This window comes from Amaranthus tricolor, chromosome 8 (genome assembly GCF_026212465.1).
Source record: "Amaranthus tricolor cultivar Red isolate AtriRed21 chromosome 8, ASM2621246v1, whole genome shotgun sequence".
Taxonomy (NCBI): domain Eukaryota; kingdom Viridiplantae; phylum Streptophyta; class Magnoliopsida; order Caryophyllales; family Amaranthaceae; genus Amaranthus; species Amaranthus tricolor.
The window spans coordinates 21,156,760-21,176,579 of NC_080054.1; the positions used below are offsets into that span (position 1 = coordinate 21,156,760).

Here is a 19,820-nt window from a genome sequence, read left to right on the forward strand (position 1 = left end):
TGTTTTTTGTTCAATGCTCTTGATTTACCAACTAATATATGAATTTAGATGGTGGTGGACAGAAACCTGAGTTTTGGAGCCACAACGGGAGAAGATCAACGGATTCCACATCCCTATTTTGGTTATTGGAAGAGAAAATATGAAGTTGGGTAGATGTTATTTAGAATTCAGAAAGAATAAACTCCATGTACACATTTTTCTCCCACTCTTCTTAGTATTTGCATGCATATTTAATCATGTTCAAACCCAGACAAGCAATTTCGACCCTAATTAAGACTTAGAGTGATAGTCAAAAGCATTTTGACCCATAAAAACAATCTTTGAATCCTAATTATAATGAGTTAATTGTGGTTTTCCTCTCTCAAACTCTATTTGTTGTTTTTAAACTCCATCTTTCTCTCTCAAACTCTATTATCGTTTATTCTCTATTTATCTTCTTCAACATTTGCAATACCATTAAAGGTATGTATTTATGCTCAATCTTCACCATTTCGTTTATTAAGCTTCCACTTTTTTTTTGGGTTAATTGTGTCATATATTAGTTGGAATTACAATCCTTTGTTTTTTTAATTAAGCTTCATCAATGGTGGAAATAGTAATGTTGAAGAAGACAATAATGGCTGCTGTTTGGGGGAAGATAATAAAAGCAATTGTGGTTCTTCCGATTTTTTTTAAAAAAATTAAGATTCATCAATGGTAAAAAATAATGATGTTAAAGAAAACAATAAAGGCTACTTGTTGAAAAAGGTAATAAAAATAATTGTGGTTATAACATAATATATCTGGGGTTATAACTTAATATATTTGGAGTTATAACATATATGTTTGTGGTTATAATATAATATATTTGGGGTTATAACATAATATATTTGTGGTTATAATATAATATATTTGAGATTATAACATTATACAGTTGGGGTTATAACATAATAAATTTGGGGTTATAACATAATAAATTTGGGATTATAACATAATATATTTGGGTTATAACGTAATAGATTTGAGTTTATAACAATATATATTTGGTTTTAAAACATAATATATTTGCGGTTATAACATAATGATAAGACACTAAAACCTATGATATATATGATTTGTATTAAACACCAATTCTATATGATTTGTATTGAACAAGAAATTATACTCTATATAATATGTTTGTTTGGGGTCGTAGAATCGAACACTTTATTTGCTGTATTCCTTTTATTTTTTCTCAAAATGTCCCTTGATCCTCTTTTGGCGTCCTTAGTTACACATTTTTTATATATATGATTATCTATTAAATTTGCAATTTGTTTATTGTAGTGTTGACAAGAACATATACACAAATTGCAAACCTCATTTATTTCTCACCAATGGAAAAGAGGTTGTGAAGCTAACTCCCGAACAAATCGAGGATGTTAGGAATATTGGATTTAAAGGGTTGCTCAAGATGAAGCTTTTGGTTTATATTGTAGTTTTGACTAGAACATATACACAAGTTATAGTTTATGTTTTAACACCATTTACCGTTTGTAGCTCAATACTTCTTAGGTATTAAATTATTAAGTTTATATATTTGACTATTGTTATTGAAAATAGGACATAGTTGGTATTATAATAATACTCTTTTGGTATTATAATACTATACAATTGGGTTATAATGATTTGCAATTTTCTTTGATATTATTGTCAAATTACAATAATTGGATGCATAATTTTATAAAATTGGTATGATAACGAAAAATTATTAGATATGGATAACCAAAGTAGTTAGATGTATCACCCCAAATATATATTGTTTTAACACCAAATATATTGTGGTATAACCTCAAATATATGTTGTTATTACATCGAATATATTATGTTATAACTCTAATTATACATTGTTATAACCCAAAATGTCATGTTATAACTCCAAATATAAGTTATTTTAACACTAAATATATTATGTTATAATCCCAAATATATGTTGCTATAACTCCAAATATATCATGTTATAACCCCAAACATATTAAGTTATAACCCCAAATATATTATGTTACTACACAATGTGATACTCCCAACTATAACAACCTATGTCAAATGTTCACAGTTATAATACCGATTATATTTGGTTAAAAAAATAAATAAGAAGAATCACAATTGCTTTATTATCTTTTCCAAATAGTATATATTGTTGTCTTTTTCAACATCACTGTTTTCCATTATTAATGAAGCTTAATTTAAAAAAAAAGAACCACAATCGAATTTAAGCATTAAATCTTCTATTGTAGTATGATTTGAAAAGATATGAAGAACTAATTTTGCCATTTTTCAAGGATGATAATACATGGGGAAGAAGAAGAGAAACAGTTATCAATTAGACTTTTCAGATTCCTTCATCTTCCCAGCACGCGCGCTCTTCATTTGATTTTCAGAATCAACTTTTTTTTTATTGCTTTGGTTTTATATTATTTATAGGTTAACTCTGTCATAAATATATCACTAATTTATAAGAAATCATTCAGTTAAATGGAATCTTGTTAGATTCATCTCAATATTATGTATTCAAATATCAAAATTTTTCTAAATTTTAGATTTTAGATTGTACATAATTAGATATATTAACAATCGAAGTGTTATATTGGGTTGTATAAAAACCCTAACATTGCATATAAATAGAAAACCCTGAAGTATATTTTACTTATTTCACTGATGAACATAATTTTTAAATTACAAATATAAATTTTTTTTTCTATTTTTATATAATACAAATCGTGCATTTATTAATGTACTAAGAGTACTAAAATCTAAGAACAAAATAATGCCATAGAATTAGAAGCCTTAATATTCTCATTTGTCATCCATATAGGTGATTTTCATACAATAATGTTTTGAAGTTACTGATTATTTGGATCGTTGGTTGTTCAGGTCAAGGCAGTGGTTGTTTGAGTTCAAAAACCTAACGAAAAAAATGACGTTAATAACTTTTGTTGATGTCAATTTTCCCAAAACCTAATATTGTAAACATCTCATCTCGTCTTGTATTAAACGACTTCACCATGTGATGAATTCATATAATTACCTAATTTTTAAATTAAATACTATAAAATTATATATGATCATTTTAACGTTATAAGTGATCATTTTAATAAAATGACGAATTTAAATTATAAATAATCAATTTAAAATTAGGAGTGATCACTTTAATGCAGTAGATGTACATTGTCCAGTCCTATAGTAATAGTCTTACTATGAAACTGTCTCATTTGAGAATTTGTGAAAATAAATATACTAATTTCTCTATTTCATTAGACTTGCAACATTTGACTTTTTACGTAATTAAATGTTTTATTTTGTTCATTTATATATTGATATACACATTTAAAAATTATAAAAATTTAATATTATGAAAGTACGCGATTAAACATTTAAACTAAATCCCACTTGACTAATTTTTTCTTATAAAATAGCCGCAATATATAATAATATAAAATAAGCTTAAACATGTTAATAACCGTACGAGTATTTCAGAACGAAAAAGTATAAAAACTTAGGATCTAAATCATTGATTAATAGAAATAAACACAAATCCAATTTCAAACCATCACCAAGAGAGTAAAATACACTCATTAACAAAAAGCAATTATTTCCACCGAAATCCCAAATACATTTGAGAATTGAAATTTGGAAATTTACAAGTGGAAACGTATGAAATGGTTAATTTAATCATGACCCATCAATCTACAAATGTGATATTCATATTCTTCTTCATTTCCATCATTCTTTTCTTTTTTTTCCTCCATTTTTAAATCTGATTTTTCATAATTTTCTTCTTGTTTCTTGCATTATTAATCATCTTTGATCATTAATCTTTGGTTTTCTTTATTGAAAATGGGTCGTGTTAAACTTCTGATTAAAAAGATTGAAAATACTACGAATCGCCAAGTTACATTCTCAAAGCGAAGGAATGGACTTATCAAAAAGGCTTATGAGCTTTCAATATTATGTGATATTGATATTGCACTTATCATGTTTTCGCCTTCTAATAAACTTAGTCATTTTTCTGGCAAAAAAAGGTAATTAATATTATTTTTCTGGATTTATTATTATATTTACCATATTATCATTTTAATTCAAAGGGTTTTTTTTTCTATTATCTTGTATAATCTTGTATAAGTTTGTTAGGAATGGACAAGAGGAGATAATTAATTACGTACTTCTATTAGAAATCCCATAATTTATATTAGATTCTAATTTATTTATAATCTTTTTTGATTTTAATATTGTGATTATTATTTTTTGTATAGAATTGAAGATGTATTATTGCGTTATGTTCAGCTTTCAGATCAAGATAGGGGGACGTAAGTTTTTTAATATTGAAATTATTAATAGTTTATTTTTGCAAAAAAAAAAATAAAAATTATGGTGAATAATAAGAATTTTTATTGATTTCAGTACAATAATATTAACTTTGATTAACCATAAATTATATCATTTTAGAGAGGCGTTTGTCTAGAATAATACTAACTTTTGTCTATAGTAGGTTATTCGATAAAAAAACAATGATAAATTAATAGTTAAACAAAAGTTATATTATTCTAGAAAAATACACCTCTAAGTTGGTGGTTAATAAAAAGTTAAAATTATTATAAATAAATCAATAAAAGTTTATATTATTGACGGCAATTATTCATTTTCTGTTCCGTTATTTATGCTTAATTACCGATTATTTTTTGGATTTTAGTTTCTGACGAGTTCAGTGTTCAGTTTTATTCATGACAGACAGGTAATGTAAATGAATGTTTATTATTAGTAATAATTAATATTTCTATTTGCTTATAACTAAATACTTTTATATATCTTTAAATAAAGCATATATATATATATATATATATATATATATATATATATATATATATATATATATATATATATATATATATATAAATATATATATATATATATATATATATATATATATATATATATATATATATATATATATATATATATATTGGTGGATCCAAAATTCAAAATCATAGGTAACACCAACGCGTTGAAGTAAATTAAAAATTCGACATAGATGGTTTGTAAAATGAACAACCTAAAAATTTTTCATTATTCCAAATTGATCGTACAAGTAAAATATCGCAATAACAATCTCATCTCATTCCCACTATCAAATGGGGCGATAAATGTCCTCCACACCGCATCGTATAAAGTTATAATGAATTACAAGTTACAAGTTGCAAGTTACAACGAGATCATATAATGAAATACTTCTTTCGTTCTAAAATACTCACCACATTACGGTTATTAACACTATTCGTCATTGAATTTTATTTTATATAGTACGATTTATATGTAAGAAAAAATATACGCAAGTAGTATATTGTTTGATTCGTCTAGTTATACTTTCATAAAATTTACTTTTTATACTTTTTAAAAGTGCATATTTCAATATATAAATAATTAAAATAACATATTAAATTACCTAAAAAGTCAAATATAACCAGTTGTACCATATTTTAGTAATCCGTTTTTTAATATTTGTTTTATTTTATGTAGTATGTTATATCCCTACTCAATAAGCTGAGGATGGAGAATGACATCGCTCTACAACTTGCAAAGTTAGTATCACTAATTTTCTTTTGTTCCAAATATTTATCATCCGAATTTTAGACCATTTTTGTAATTGATTATTTAAGAATTATAAGTAATTATTTTAATCAATTAAATAACATGAATCAATCTAATAAAGATATTCTCATAAGACAATATCAGTTAAAAAATGTATGTTATTTTTATAATTCATTATGAGAAGTTTCAAAATATTTTGACAATAATTCATTATTAATTTTAAGGTTATTTAATGCAGGCCAACAGGATCTAATTCAAATATAGAGGTAATTTATGCTTAAGTATTTTATATTTAAAGTAAAGAAAAAAGTAAATAAAGTTCTAATTTATTATATTTAACTTATTTTATCGTATTATTTACAGGAACTTCAACAAAAAATAATTAATTTACGACTAGAATATGAAAGAATTGAAAATCAATTAAGGTATTATATATATTTATATGCTGTCTCAATCATAATGATGTTTTTTTTAAGATTGTTATTTAATATAAATATATATACAACTAATGTTAAATTTTGAAATATTTAATTATTGAAAATATTTAAATTTGATTTGATTTATTTTTGGGGCTTTATCGAAAATGAATTAAAAAAATTGCATCTGAACGCATCCATGAATGATAAAGACATATATGTTTTTGTGGAATCATTTGTCCTTTAACTTCTTCTAACTAGGAGAAGTTTCTAAGTTAACACTAGTGTAATTTTTTTGATTATTTATCCTACATTTATTTAATGTAATTATTGAAAAATTTTCAATATTGATTGATTTGATTTTATAGGTCGATTGTTTTACAGAATATGAAATTTTTTTTGGCATTTGACTGCATTCATGCATGCGCAAAACTGAAGATTAAGGGAAGCTGAGATTTTGGGTTTAATGAATACTGGTTAATTTTCATTATAATTACAATCCTAATATATACAAACTCTTATAAACTAATTAAGGAAATACAAAACTTGGACAATCAGAAATTCCCTAAATATATTTGACTAATTTGAGTAATTAAATATTTACTGAATCATAATATTCCCCAAATCAAATATATTTCCACACTCCCCCTCAAGTTAGGTTATGGGATTCCCAATTCCTAACTTGGTTAAAGTAGTTTCGAAGACTTCAGCTTCCAATTCCTAACTTGGTTAAAGTAGTTTCGAAGACTTCAGTGGAAACGACTTTTGTGAGAATGTCAGCTAACTGATCTTCTGATCTCACATGTGGAATGCTGATGATTTCCTTCTCCAATTTTTCCTTTATGAAGTGTCTATCAATCTCCACATGCTTTGTTCGATCATGCTGCACCGAATTTTCTGAGATATCAATAGCTGCTTTATTGTCATAGAATAACTTGCAAGCTCCTGTTGGTGGAAAGTCGAGTTCGTATAAGAGTTTTCTTAGCCATAGGAACTCTTTTATTCCTTTTACTACCCCTCTGAACTCTGCTTCTGCACTTGATAATGCGACTACTTTCTGTTTCTTACTCCTCCAAGTAACCAAGTTACCCCCTACAAGGGTGAAGTATCCAGATGTCGATTTCCTACTGTCTCGATCACCTGCCCAGTCAGCATCTGTGTAGGCTACGAGGTCAAGATGATGGTTTTTACCGAAGAAGACTCCTCTATCACTTGTTCCTTTCAAGTATCTCAAGATTCTTATCACTGCTTCCGTATGTGGAGTTTGTGGTAAGTGCATGAATCGACTCACAACCCCAATTGCATATGATATACTAGTTTCTGATACTTCTCCTTGTCAGCTGGTTCTCCTCCAGGTGTTGTCTGGAGTCTATGATTAGCAACAATAGGTGTTTTCTGCTGGTTTGCAGTCAAGCATGCCTACCTCTGCAAACAGATCTAAGACATATTTCTTTTGATTGATGAAGATTCCTTTCTTGGATCGCAAAACTTCTATACCAAGGAAGTACTTTAAGTTCCCCATATCCTTCATCTCGAACTCCATGAATAGTTTCTTCTTGAGCTCTTTTATCTCCCTTTCATTGTTCCCGGTTATTACCATATCATCTACATAAATGATAAGACATGTGATCTGACCATCGCCCTTCTTTAGGAATAGAGAATGGTCGGAATGGCTTTGTTCATACCCAAATTTCTCCATTGCTGAGGTAAACTTACCAAACCAAGCTCTTGGAGACTGTTTCAAGCCATACATTGCCTTTTTAAGTCTACATCCTTATCCTGGAGCGAATTCATCTGTAAAACCTGGCGGAGCATGCATATACACCTCTTCTTCGATCTCACCATGTAGGAATGCGTTCTTTACATCGAACTGGTAGAGAGGCCAATCTTTATTAGCAACTATGGAGAATATGACCCTGATGGTATCTATTTTGGCAACTGGAGAGAAGGTTTCGGAGTAATCAATCCCGTAAGTCTGTGTATATCCCTTTGCCACAAGGCAAGCTTTGTATCTCTCAATGGTTCCATCTGCATGATATTTTATTGTAAAACCCATTTGCTGCCTATTGGTTTCTTTCCTTCAGGTAGCATACACTTTTTCCATGTGCTATTTTTCTTTAAAGCCGAGATCTCATTTACCATTGCCTCTTTCCACCTTGGATTTCGGAGAGCTTCTTCAGTACTCTTAGGTAGGGAGCTTGAGTATAGGCTGGTTTGGAATGCCACAGCTGTTTGTGCCAAGTTACTCGCCTCTCGGTTAATAGGATACCGAGATCTCTGTGATTCGAACTCTGGATCATACCTTCTTGGAGGGATACCTCTTTTGCTCCTTAGAGGTAATTGATATCTGCAGGGTGAATTAACAATACCAGATATATCATCATTAGTTTGAGGTTCAGGTTCAGTTAATACCTCTTGAGGCTCACAGGCAACCTCTTGATCATGAGATGCTTCAAACAAGGTAGGAAGGTTCTGAGGAGAAAGTAAAACTATGTTTTCCGTAGCAATGTCTGTGGGATTACCTACTTGCTCTTTGGTATTCAAATCATCAGTTACAGAGTATGTAAGCCAGCTCAAGTCATCACATGACGAAGCTGGGAGTAAAAATAGGAATGCTCAAAGAAGTCACAATCCATTGTGGTATACATCTTATTCTGAGTTGAATCAAAGCAGCGGTAGCCCTTTTGATTAGTACCATAGCCCACAAAGATACACTTAACAGCCCGGGGGTCAAGTTTGGTTCGAACAGGTTTGGGTAGATGGACATACACAACACACCCAAAAACCCGAGGGGGTAAGGAGTGGAAAGATGGAATAGTAGTGTGAGTACGAAGGACTTCCAGGGGGGTTCTGAAGTTAAGAATTTTGGAGGGTAGTCGGTTGGTGAGATAGGTAGCAGAGGCAATAGCTTTAGGCCAAAAATAAGGTGGGACATGGGCTTCAAACATAAGGGATCAACTTATTTCAAGGAGAGTACGATTTTTCCTTTTAGCTATGCCATTTTGTTGGGGTGTGTGGGGACAAGAAGTTTGGTGAAGTGAGACCATGGGTGGTAAATAAATTTTTCATGTGTTGGTTCATGTATTCCCCCCCATTATCAGATCGAAGTATTTTAGGCTTAGCATTAAATTGTGTGACAATCATATTATAGAACTTGACAAAGACATCAAATACCTCAGATTTGTGTTTCAAGAAATATATCCAACACATTCTAGTATAATCATCAATAAATAAAACAATATACGAATAACTGTGTTTTCTAAATTCAGGAGCAGGTCCCCAAACATCAGAATGTATCAAAATAAACGGTTCACTATTATGATTAAAGCTAGAAGAATAAGAATCTTTGTGACTTTTCGCAAGAACACACGCTTCACAGTCCAAGACTACAGTACTTTTAGCTAATGACGGAAAAAGACGTTTCAGATACCCCAAAGATGGATGACCTAGACGTCGATGCCAGCTCCATAACTGATGATCAGGGAACCCATGAGCAAGCAAAGTGTGACCCTTTTGAATCGCCTCGTTCACATAGTACAAGCCATCTTGTTCAGTACCACGACCAATAATCCTCCTTGTCTGAGCATCCTGCACAACACAACCAGAAGAAGATATAAGCACAATACAATTTAATTCCCGAGTCAACTGGTTAATTGATAATAATTTATAAGATAGGCTAGGAATTAAAAGGAAATTTTTAATTTTGAGAGACGGAGAAATGGTAACGGACCCAGATTGATCAACACTCACACACTCCCCATTGGCTGTTTGGATATAGGTGCGGGTTTTTGGATTAGTGAATAAAAGGTCGCAGGTGTCAAAAGTCATGGTATCGGTGGCCTCGCAATCAAATATCCATTGAGAGGAAGTACTTGGTTTACATAAGAGACCTAATTTATGTGGGTTACATGGGTTGTTGGGCTTTGTGGGTTTATGAATGGGCCTGAGGGTGTTTGAGGGATTAGGGTTTTCGGGTTGTTGTACATATAAGCAGTGTTGGGAGTGTTTTTTTGTGGGCTTTGGGTCTTTCTGGGTCCTTCTAGATCTTTCCCCTTTTCCCTCTCTTCTGGTCCGTTTCCTTTTCTCTGTGCTGTTTTACCTTTGACGCCATTGTTGTCCTCTCTTGTTTCTGTACAGTGGGTTGGTGTGTTGGGGATGGGTGGTACGCCGGTGACCAAGTGGGCCTTGCCGCCGGTCTTGTTTAACTGGGCCTTAGTGGCGGCTTTGCGTCGTTGGTGCTCCTCCTACCACTCCGGGTAGCCTTTTAACTTGAAACAGCCATCCTTTGTGTGACGGCTTCTTCCACAGTAGCTACACTTGAGGTGAGTTTTGTCTTCCTTGTCACGCTGGAATGATGTTTCTGACCGGTATTGTTTAACGGCCAACCCACTCCCAATTTCTGAGGGAAGTTTTCCCGATGATGAAGCGTGGATCATAATTCCTCGCCTTCAGATTTCGCGTCTGATTGTGGCATATGCAATTTCAACCGTTGGAAGTGGGTCTTGATTTAATAGGTCCCTCTTTTCTTTGTCAAGTGTATCGTTGATTCCGGCCAGAAATTGAAACAATCGTTGTTTTTGGATAAATGTATTGAAGATTGTGATATCTTCAGCATGTATCATGGGATGTGGTTGTCGTCGATTTATCTCCTTCCAAATCGTAGTCAATTTCCCATAAAAAACCTCTGATGGGTCTCTGTCTTGCTTTATGCTTTTGGCTTGAGAACTCAGATCAAAGATATGGAGTTCATCCCTTCCACTGCTTAATAGGATTTCGATCCCTTTTCATAAGTCCCTTGCAATAGTATAATCTAAGAACTGGTTTATGAGATCTGTGTCGATGTTTGAAATAATCCATGATAGAACTATTGAATCCTTCTACTTCCATGTCTAATAATTAGGGTCTGTGATGCTAGGAGGTTCGTCTATGATGTGTCTGAGACGTCCTCTGCATTCTAAGGCTATTTGCATCATTTTGCACCAGGTTGTGTAGTTCTGGTAATTTAATTTTTCGGCCAATTTTAATTCTGATGATATGGTTTTAGAGCTGTGTTTGGTTTGTTCAGTTGCTGAAACAGTTTGAACATATGTTCCATATGTTCCATGGTTATGAGTTGTTTTGAGTCAGTTTCTGCCATTGTTTTAGGTGAGTTCGTTTAAGGTAAATAATGATAACCAAAGATGTTGCCGGTCCCGAAAAACACCTTTGGCTCTGATACCATGAAGCTTAAGGGAAGCTGAGATTTTAGGGTTTAATGAATACTGGTTTGTATTGATTTTCATTATAATTACAATTCTAATATATACAAACTCTTATGAACTAATTAAGGAAATATAAAACTTGGACAATCAGAAATTCCCTAATATATTTGACTAATTTGAGTAATTAAATATTTATTGAATCATAATATTCCCCAAATTAAATATATTTCCACACCCCCCCCCCCCCCACACACACACATATATATATATATATATATATATATATATATATATATATATATATATATATATATATATATATATATATATATATATATATATATATATATATATATATATATATATATATATATATATATATATATATATATATATATATATATATATATATATATATATATATATATATATATATATATATATATATATATATATATATATATATATTTGTGGAGTCATTTGTACTTGACCTATATCCTCTGTTGACTAGAACTTTTTAAAATAAAAAGTAGTATAATGTTGTTTTAACTTCATTTATCGATATATTTTGATTAACACAAATTGTTGTGAGGTATGGTTTTTATGAGAGACGCATTACATATATAGACTAAATAACCCAATTAAAACAACTTAAAGAGAAAATAAAAATGTGAGTTTCATATTTGAAGCTGTGAAAGACATTCTCTTACAAGAATAGCTAATTAATTATTATATAAATATAAATATATAAATTATTTTGTGGGGGAATAACTTATGTGCTGTGGGCAAATATAAATTCTTATTTAATTTTATGGGTTGAATAATTGTTTGGCATGGTAAGTTATATATTTTTTATCCTACTTATTTGTGACAATTAAAACATTGACTTTTTATTCACTTGTCTTGTAAGTTCATTCCGGCACAAATTGCTGGTTTTGATTAAATAATTGTTTATCTCTAAATCATTATCTTTGATTTATTATAACAGAATTTTTAAACCTGATCCATCCACTTTCACAACATTGGGCGACGTATTAGATTCGACTGAGAAGACTCTCCTCGAGACTTTATCACGCATCTCACAAAGGAAGGTACATGTCAATCTGCATGGTTTAGACTTAAATTATGTATGCACGATTTGGGTGGATAATGGATTAGAGTTAATTCTTATTCTCTTCGGCTTATTTATTGAACTTATTGCTAGTATATAATCAGATGTGATCAAAATTGTTCAAATTAGATTACAACTATTCAGATCAGATTAAAAAGTTTTAGATCAGATCAGACTAAATTATTATATCAGATCAGACTAGATCAAGTCATAATTAATTATTATTATTATTTTATTTTTTGAAAGTTAGGAAATATTATTGAAACGAAACACTCAAACTTCGATTTAGGCAAGAGTGGTTTTATTGATTCGTAACTTATCTCATGTCACTCTAATAACATTAAGTGACTCGTTCATATTTATCTAAAATTTGTAGGTGGACACACTTAACTTTTCTGATCTGATAATAACAAATATGTCTTCTCAATTGTTGTATGTATTCAAGGGTCAAAGATTTTTTATACATTGATTATTGAATACCTACCAATACCATACAAACAATGCTAAATTGCTCTTAAATTTCATAATGAAACTGCTTAATTTCACTCTTGTGTTTGTAGAATTATTTGATGAGCAGTCATCTATCGAGCTATGACCCTTCAGGCGTTCAGGTAAACCCGCGTAATTATCATGTGGTGATTTCTTTTTTTAAACTGTCGATTTGAGATTAAAACTTTAACATTGTTACTGCTTGATTCTCAAATAGATTGGTTTATTGGATACAAATCAAGCAATCCATTCATCTTTTGAGGAAATACCTTGGTTCTCAAATAATAGTCAGAACCCAAGCCAAATTTTCACTAGTCCCGACCCATCTAATACTATTCCTATGAGGTAAGGTTTCTTCATTTCCCAATATATCCTCAAATAACTTTAATTTTGGTTTCCCTGTAAAATTAGTGGCTCCTACAAAATGGATTGTGAGCTTTAAGCAACTTTAATTATCATCATAATTTATTGATATTGTGGGGCTTCAACTAATAGTTTAGAAACTGATATGATTAAAAGGTAACATGTTTAAATTTCATTCACTCTTTATTTCAAGTGTAATATTTAAGAGCATTTATAAGAAGAATGTTGTTGCATACACAACCAGCTCAAAGAGTTCTCATATGAGCAGACGTGATTTGATATATAACATATTCTTATACACATTTTATGAGATTAGTGAATATACTAAAACAAATATTTATACTCCCTCCAATTTAGAACCAATGTCCCTTTTTCATGTTAATTTAGTTTACTACTAATGTCTTATTTCCTATTTTAGTAATGATTTTTTCTCATTTTACCCTTTACTAAATTCACTGCTTTTTGTTTGCTTTTGGTTTAGTTTTGCGTAATTATACCTACTTACTACCCTTCTAGTGGTCCCAGCTCACTACTATTTGTGCAAAATCTATATAGGACACTACTAAGTATTAAATAAATGATAATAATAATAATTTAGTTTTTCTAATATATGTATTCTATGATATCAAACATTGACGAATATGGTGTGTACAAAATGAAGGGCAAGCCATTCCTCAGCCTCAGCATCAACATCTAAAGCATTAACCCATGAGCAAGATGAGATTAACAATCAGATGATAAGTCAGACAATTGCTCCTCATCATCAACAACAAGAACAACAACAACAACCGCAACTACATACGGTTCATGATGATCCAACTGGTGGAATTCCTGCATGGACTCCGGGTTATAGTACAAATGAACTTCTAGATGCTTTATTTCGAACTTCTATCCCCACATTCTGTTCACCTACTATCGAGGTTCATCTCACTTGAACCATATATTATTTTTGAATTCAATTTTCACTACATCAAAATATAATTTACTGTTGTGTTAGAGTATATAACATATCTTGGGGCCTCAACCATAAGCTTAAGCTTTTGGTTAAGACGGTTCCTTGACATGATATCAGAAGTTAACGTGATAAGGTTCGAATCTCAATCATTCCTCATTTAAATCGGAATACTCAGCACCTATGCGCATTGAGAGGGCGTGTTAGAGTATATAACATATCTTAGGGCCTCAATCATAAGCTTAAGCTTTTGGTTGAGTTGGTTTCTTGACATGTTGAAAATTCTTCACATATGAGAAATATTTTGTATCACTAAAATAGTGGGTTGTGCATTTGCATATAATGCTTGGTGGGTAATCATTTTACTACTATAGCGTTTTGAAAGAGTGAATCTCATCAAGTATGCAAGTCAATGTTGGATAACCGTGGGTTTACGAGCCCGAGTCCACGAGTACCCTGTGGGTGTGTCCACATAAATGGGTTCACGAGGTGATTGTGATGTATTGTCAAATTGACAGGAAGTGATGGGAATGGACGTACCAGGGGGTGTTGGTGGATCAAATGTTAGAGCATCAGGACATGAAGCAGATCATGGGATTACAACAATTGGATCAGGTGGTGTTGGAGGAGAGCATAGGGTTCAATGCAGTGAAGATTCTTCTGTTGCTGATCATCACTCCACTGCTAATGCATCTAATTTTGACAATAAAATTCAACAATTCAATTGGCAATTATGATCACTCCACAACTATTGTTACAACTAACTTTTTACCACTTTACACCCTCAATATAAAGCCAATCTATATGGTGCTTTAATATTTCCCTTATAATTTGCACAACTATTACTGTTATCAAAGATGTGAAGTTAGTGCTTTAATAGTAATAAAAACCCTTAAAAATTTATGGGGTTTTAGTTTCAAATTTTCTGAGCTATAATATTGTTTTGTTTTGTGTAATTGTATGTATTATAATTTGCAATGTAAATGCCCCTAAAATTTGATCCATTCGGTGTATCACAACAGAATTTTTTTCGGAAAAAAAAAAGCTTATTATATAAAAAAAATTCTAAAATAAGCTTCGGGAAATTTTAATTTCCAAAATAAGTGTCTTTAAGTCCCAGCTCAAGATCAGATATGTTCGCTGTGACTAACACCGAACAAAAAAGCTAGTCAAAAAAAGTCAAAATTCTTTGTTCGCTGCTAGTAACAGCGAATGAAAGGAGACAATGCCATAGTGTTGAAAGGGACAAAGAAAATAAAAAATATATTTGTTCACTGTTACTAACAACGAGCAAACTTTGTTTTAATTTTTTCTTTGCAAGAACATTGAATTGCTTTGTCATAGTAGCGGCCCAACGAGGATCAAGAAGGGTTTGCTTGATGGTAAATAACAAAAAATTGGTAGGAAGTTGAGGCCCGTGGGGAATCGGACATCAAACGAAGTGTTTTAAATACATATTTCTCTATCTACTCAGCCGTCTTATTATTCTTTAATACTAATTTTCTTTGATATTTAAGTGATGTCAATTAAGTGATGTCAATTGATATAATTAACCCCTTTAGTTATGCCCTTGACTTTGAGAACAACATTGGACTAATAAGATAAGGGCATCAAAGCATGGCTAAGAAGACAGAGTCGTTTCAACAATGGGTTGGTGTTTGTGCTTCTCAACACCATTATATCCTAGTGTGTGAGGAGGAAAAGAGAGATAATATATTGGATAAAAAAAGTATTAAAATTTTCAAATTCATCATTATTATAAAAATATAAAGTTTTAAACGTAGATTTTAAATTTATGATCAACAAGTTATTATTAGAATAAAATAATATCTTGTATATTTTGTAAATCTTTTAATTTGGTAATTATTTTGTAGTTATTTAATTTCCTAAAACTAGAGTTTACATTTTGATATATTCATCAATTTATGTAATGAATAGCAAGGAAATCATTTGCCAATATGGTATCATTTGCCTAGGTCTTTGATTCCTCCACTTTTGACTTCCGCTTCCTCTCTCTTTTCCGGCCAACAACCATCACTGGGTTGCCGCCACCTCCCTCTATGCTTTCGTTTTGTTTTTTCTCTCTTGTCTTTGTTATGGCATACTCTACAAAAATTCATTTCGCCAATTTGGTCATTAATATTAAGACTTGTGTCCCGTTGAAAAATAATGAACATTTTGAGTCCCGTGATACCCATAACCACCGTGGTGGCCACCGTAATCTCCGTCGTGGTGGCCGGAGCAACCACCACCCACTAGTGGAAAAAGGTTCATATGCTGCTTTACATTTGATGCGGTTTTTATGAAGTCGCAGCAAAAAACAAATTGAAAAAATGAGCAACAAAAAAAACAAGCTGTGTGCTGCGGTTTTTGTATGAACCGCAGCATATAATGTACATTGAAAAAATTAGCCAAAAAAAACCAAGCTATTTGTTGCGGTTTTTTCAGAACCACAGCATATAATGTACATTATATACTGCGATTCCTTGAAAACCGCATCATATAACGTAATTTTTGTTTTAAAAAAAATACATATATGCTGCAGTTTAGTATATAAGGTGTGTTTTATTTTTTTTAAAACAAACGCGTCTCTATAGTCTTCGTGAATACGCATTAGCTTAGGTACTGTTGTATTCTCCTAAACACACGAAAAACCCTCTGCTTCTTGTTCTTCTTCATCATTCTTCATCATTCTACATCATCTTCTACTTAAACCCACGAAAAATCTGCTGCTTTTTCATCGTTCTTCGCATACATCCTTCATCATCTTTTTCGTTCTTCGTTGTTCTTGTTCAACCCACGAAAAATCTCACATTGTTGTCTACTTCAAGTTCTCAAACCCACAAAATTTGGGCTTAGTTCTTGTTCTTCTTCAAGGCATAATTTTTTAAAGCTTATTTTAAGTTGTTCAAGCTTTATGGTGTTTTTGGGCTTAATTTTTTTTATACTAATTTCGATTTTTTTTTCATTGTATAGCTTACACAACCGAAAACCCACAAAAATTCAAGGAATAATTTTCATTTTGTTTTGTTTGATATTTTAATGTGTTTATATATTTGATGTTATAATTAGTTTGTTGATTATTTTTTAAGTTTTACATTTTTTTAAGTTCTTAAAGTTCTCAATTTAAGTTCTTTAAGTTGTTTAATTTTTAAGTTTTACATTCTTTTCAAGTCGTTGTTGTAATTAGTTGTTAATTATTTTGATATGTGTGTTTTGTTTACTTATGCATGTAATTTGTTAATTAATTATGTATGTATGTATGAAGTTTAATTAATTAAGATGTAGTTTACTAATGTATGAATAATCACAATAATTTAATTATGTATTTCGTTTGTTAATTAATTAAAATATACATAATTTGAATAATTCAAATAATATGAAGGTTAAATAGGGTTAAATAGGGTAAAATTGGGTTAACTAGGGTTAAGTATACACACACACACACACACACACACACACATATATATATACACACACACACACACACACACACACACACACACACACACACATATATATATATATATATATATATATATATATATATATATATATATATATATATATATAGACACACACACACACACATATATATATATATATATGTATATATATATATATATATATATATATATATATATATATATATATATATATATATATATATATGTATATATATATGGAAAAATGTTAAAAAACTACCTAACATAAACCCAATTTTGCAAATAACTACCTTAAATAAAAAATTTTGCAAAAAACTACCTTACATAATACAATATTTTGCAAAAGACTACATTGTAATGGATTTTGGCATTTGACCGGTACATTTAACGTTGACCAGCACATGCCAGTCACGTGGTCCTTTTATTAACCTAAATCGTCTTCTTTTCAATTCAGAGCATTCGAAATCGTTTTCATTCCTTCTTCTTTGCAGCGATAAACCCTAAATCTTCTTCATTTCAATTCACAGCTTTCTTTCATTCACCTTGCATTCGAATCCCTAATTCATTCAAAGATCATCGTTTTCTTCCAATTAATCAGTTATGTCTTCTTGTTCTTCAAGCGAAAATTCTTCAATTGAAAAATGTGGGTGTGGAGTTCCCTTTGCAAGGAGGGTTTCATGGACCAAGGAAAATCCTGGAAGAAAGTTTAATACTTGCGTTTTTTATGATCCTGACACAAAATCGAGGGGTTGAAAAATGTTTAAATGGGTTGATGAACCTGAAATGGCTGTTTGGCAAAGAAAACTCACTAACAAGCTTGTGGAGGAAAAGCGACAATCTGCAACCGAAATCAAGATTTTGACATCAAGGATTTCTTGCTTGGAACATGAAAAGGAACAAGCATTTTCAGAAATTAAAATGATTAAGAAGAAATGGATGAATGAGAGGGAGCATGGAAATCAGATTAAAAGCTTTGTATTAGGGTTTTTGTTTTGTTTTCTGTTGGTGTTTCTTGTAAAAATCAAGGGTACTAATTGAAGTTTAGGACTTAGTTAAGCGTAATTGTAACATTGATTTGGATATTGTAACATGATGATGATGATGATGATGAATGAATTAACTTTTTAGTCAAGGCTTTGCTGTGCTGTGTTTTCTGTTGGTGTTTTCTGTTCTGTGCTGTGCCAATTGTTCTTGTTGGTCTTGATTTGGATATTAGCTTAATTGTTGGTGTTTTCTGTGCTGTGCTGTGTATTATTCAAGGCTCACTTGCATACATATGGCCAATACATGCTTGTGTATTAATTGTTGGTGTTTTAGTTCAATTACTGATTAGTCAAGGCTCACTTTTGCTCCACATGATCAGTTCATTACTGATTCAAACACATTGCTGCACAACACAATTAATGATTTGCTGCATACTGATTCAATTTGCTGATTCAAACACATTGCTGATTCAAACACATTTGCTGCACATATTCAACTTCAGTAGGTATTGATTCAAACACATTGTACAATTGATTAAATTAATGATTTGCTGCATACTCAACTTAAATTACTGAACTGATCAGTTCAACTTCAAACACATAGTACAACTGATCAGTTAAATTCTTTTGCTCCACATGATCAGTTCAATTACTGATTCACACACATTGCTGCACATATTCAACTTCAGTAGGTATTGATTCAAACACATAGTACAACTGATTCAATTAATGATTTGATTACATCTAGTTCAAGATAGTACATTCTGAGTTCATTTGCTACACTAGTACATTTTGAATGAATCAACTTAAGTATTCAAACACATAGTACAGCAACATTACATTCTTAGTTCAACATTCATTTGCTAAAATACAATTAACTAAATTCAACATTACAAGGTACAACAACTTAATTCAACATAGTACAAGTCTATATTTGAATATTTTGATCCATTAGACATGAAGTAGATGCAGTATTTTGTGTTTTTTGTTGACCACTGGAGCTAGGCACATCATTGGTTGTAGATTGTTGAGTAGAAGAAGATCCCATTTTAGGCCTTCCACCTTTTGACTTGGTCTTTGTTGGTGGTGGTTTAGGTTGATTTTTGCAGCCGTTTTTTTAGTGACCTAGGTCACCGCAATTACCACATCTCCGTTGCTTGAATTCTTTAACAGCCTTCTTTCCTCCTTTACCTTCATCAACTTCCTTCTTTCTTTTCCTCTTGTTAGGCCTTCCAGGCATCTTTCGATATGGTGG

General features: G+C 31.0%; 2 protein-coding genes across 2 annotated transcripts in view; one reads left to right on the forward strand and one right to left on the reverse strand.

Moving 5' to 3' along the window:
* The first annotated feature begins 3,855 nt into the window (after positions 1-3,855).
* LOC130821644 (agamous-like MADS-box protein AGL104) lies at positions 3,856-14,911 on the forward strand. The gene is made up of 11 exons (XM_057687432.1): positions 3,856-4,040; positions 4,272-4,325; positions 4,732-4,750; positions 5,533-5,594; positions 5,843-5,870; positions 5,968-6,029; positions 12,210-12,312; positions 12,893-12,943; positions 13,039-13,166; positions 13,846-14,104; positions 14,655-14,911. The coding sequence occupies exons 1-11, from the start codon at positions 3,856-3,858 to the stop codon at positions 14,871-14,873; spliced, it is 1,170 nt and encodes a 389-aa protein (XP_057543415.1). The 3' UTR covers positions 14,874-14,911.
* Positions 14,912-19,682: 4,771 nt separating this feature from the next.
* The window catches only part of LOC130821645 (uncharacterized), a 627-nt gene continuing 489 nt past the window's right edge, over positions 19,683-19,820 (reverse strand). The window contains exon 2 of the mRNA XM_057687433.1: positions 19,683-19,820. This exon is cut by the window's right edge and continues 296 nt beyond it. Coding sequence (XP_057543416.1) covers positions 19,683-19,820 — 138 coding nt within the window.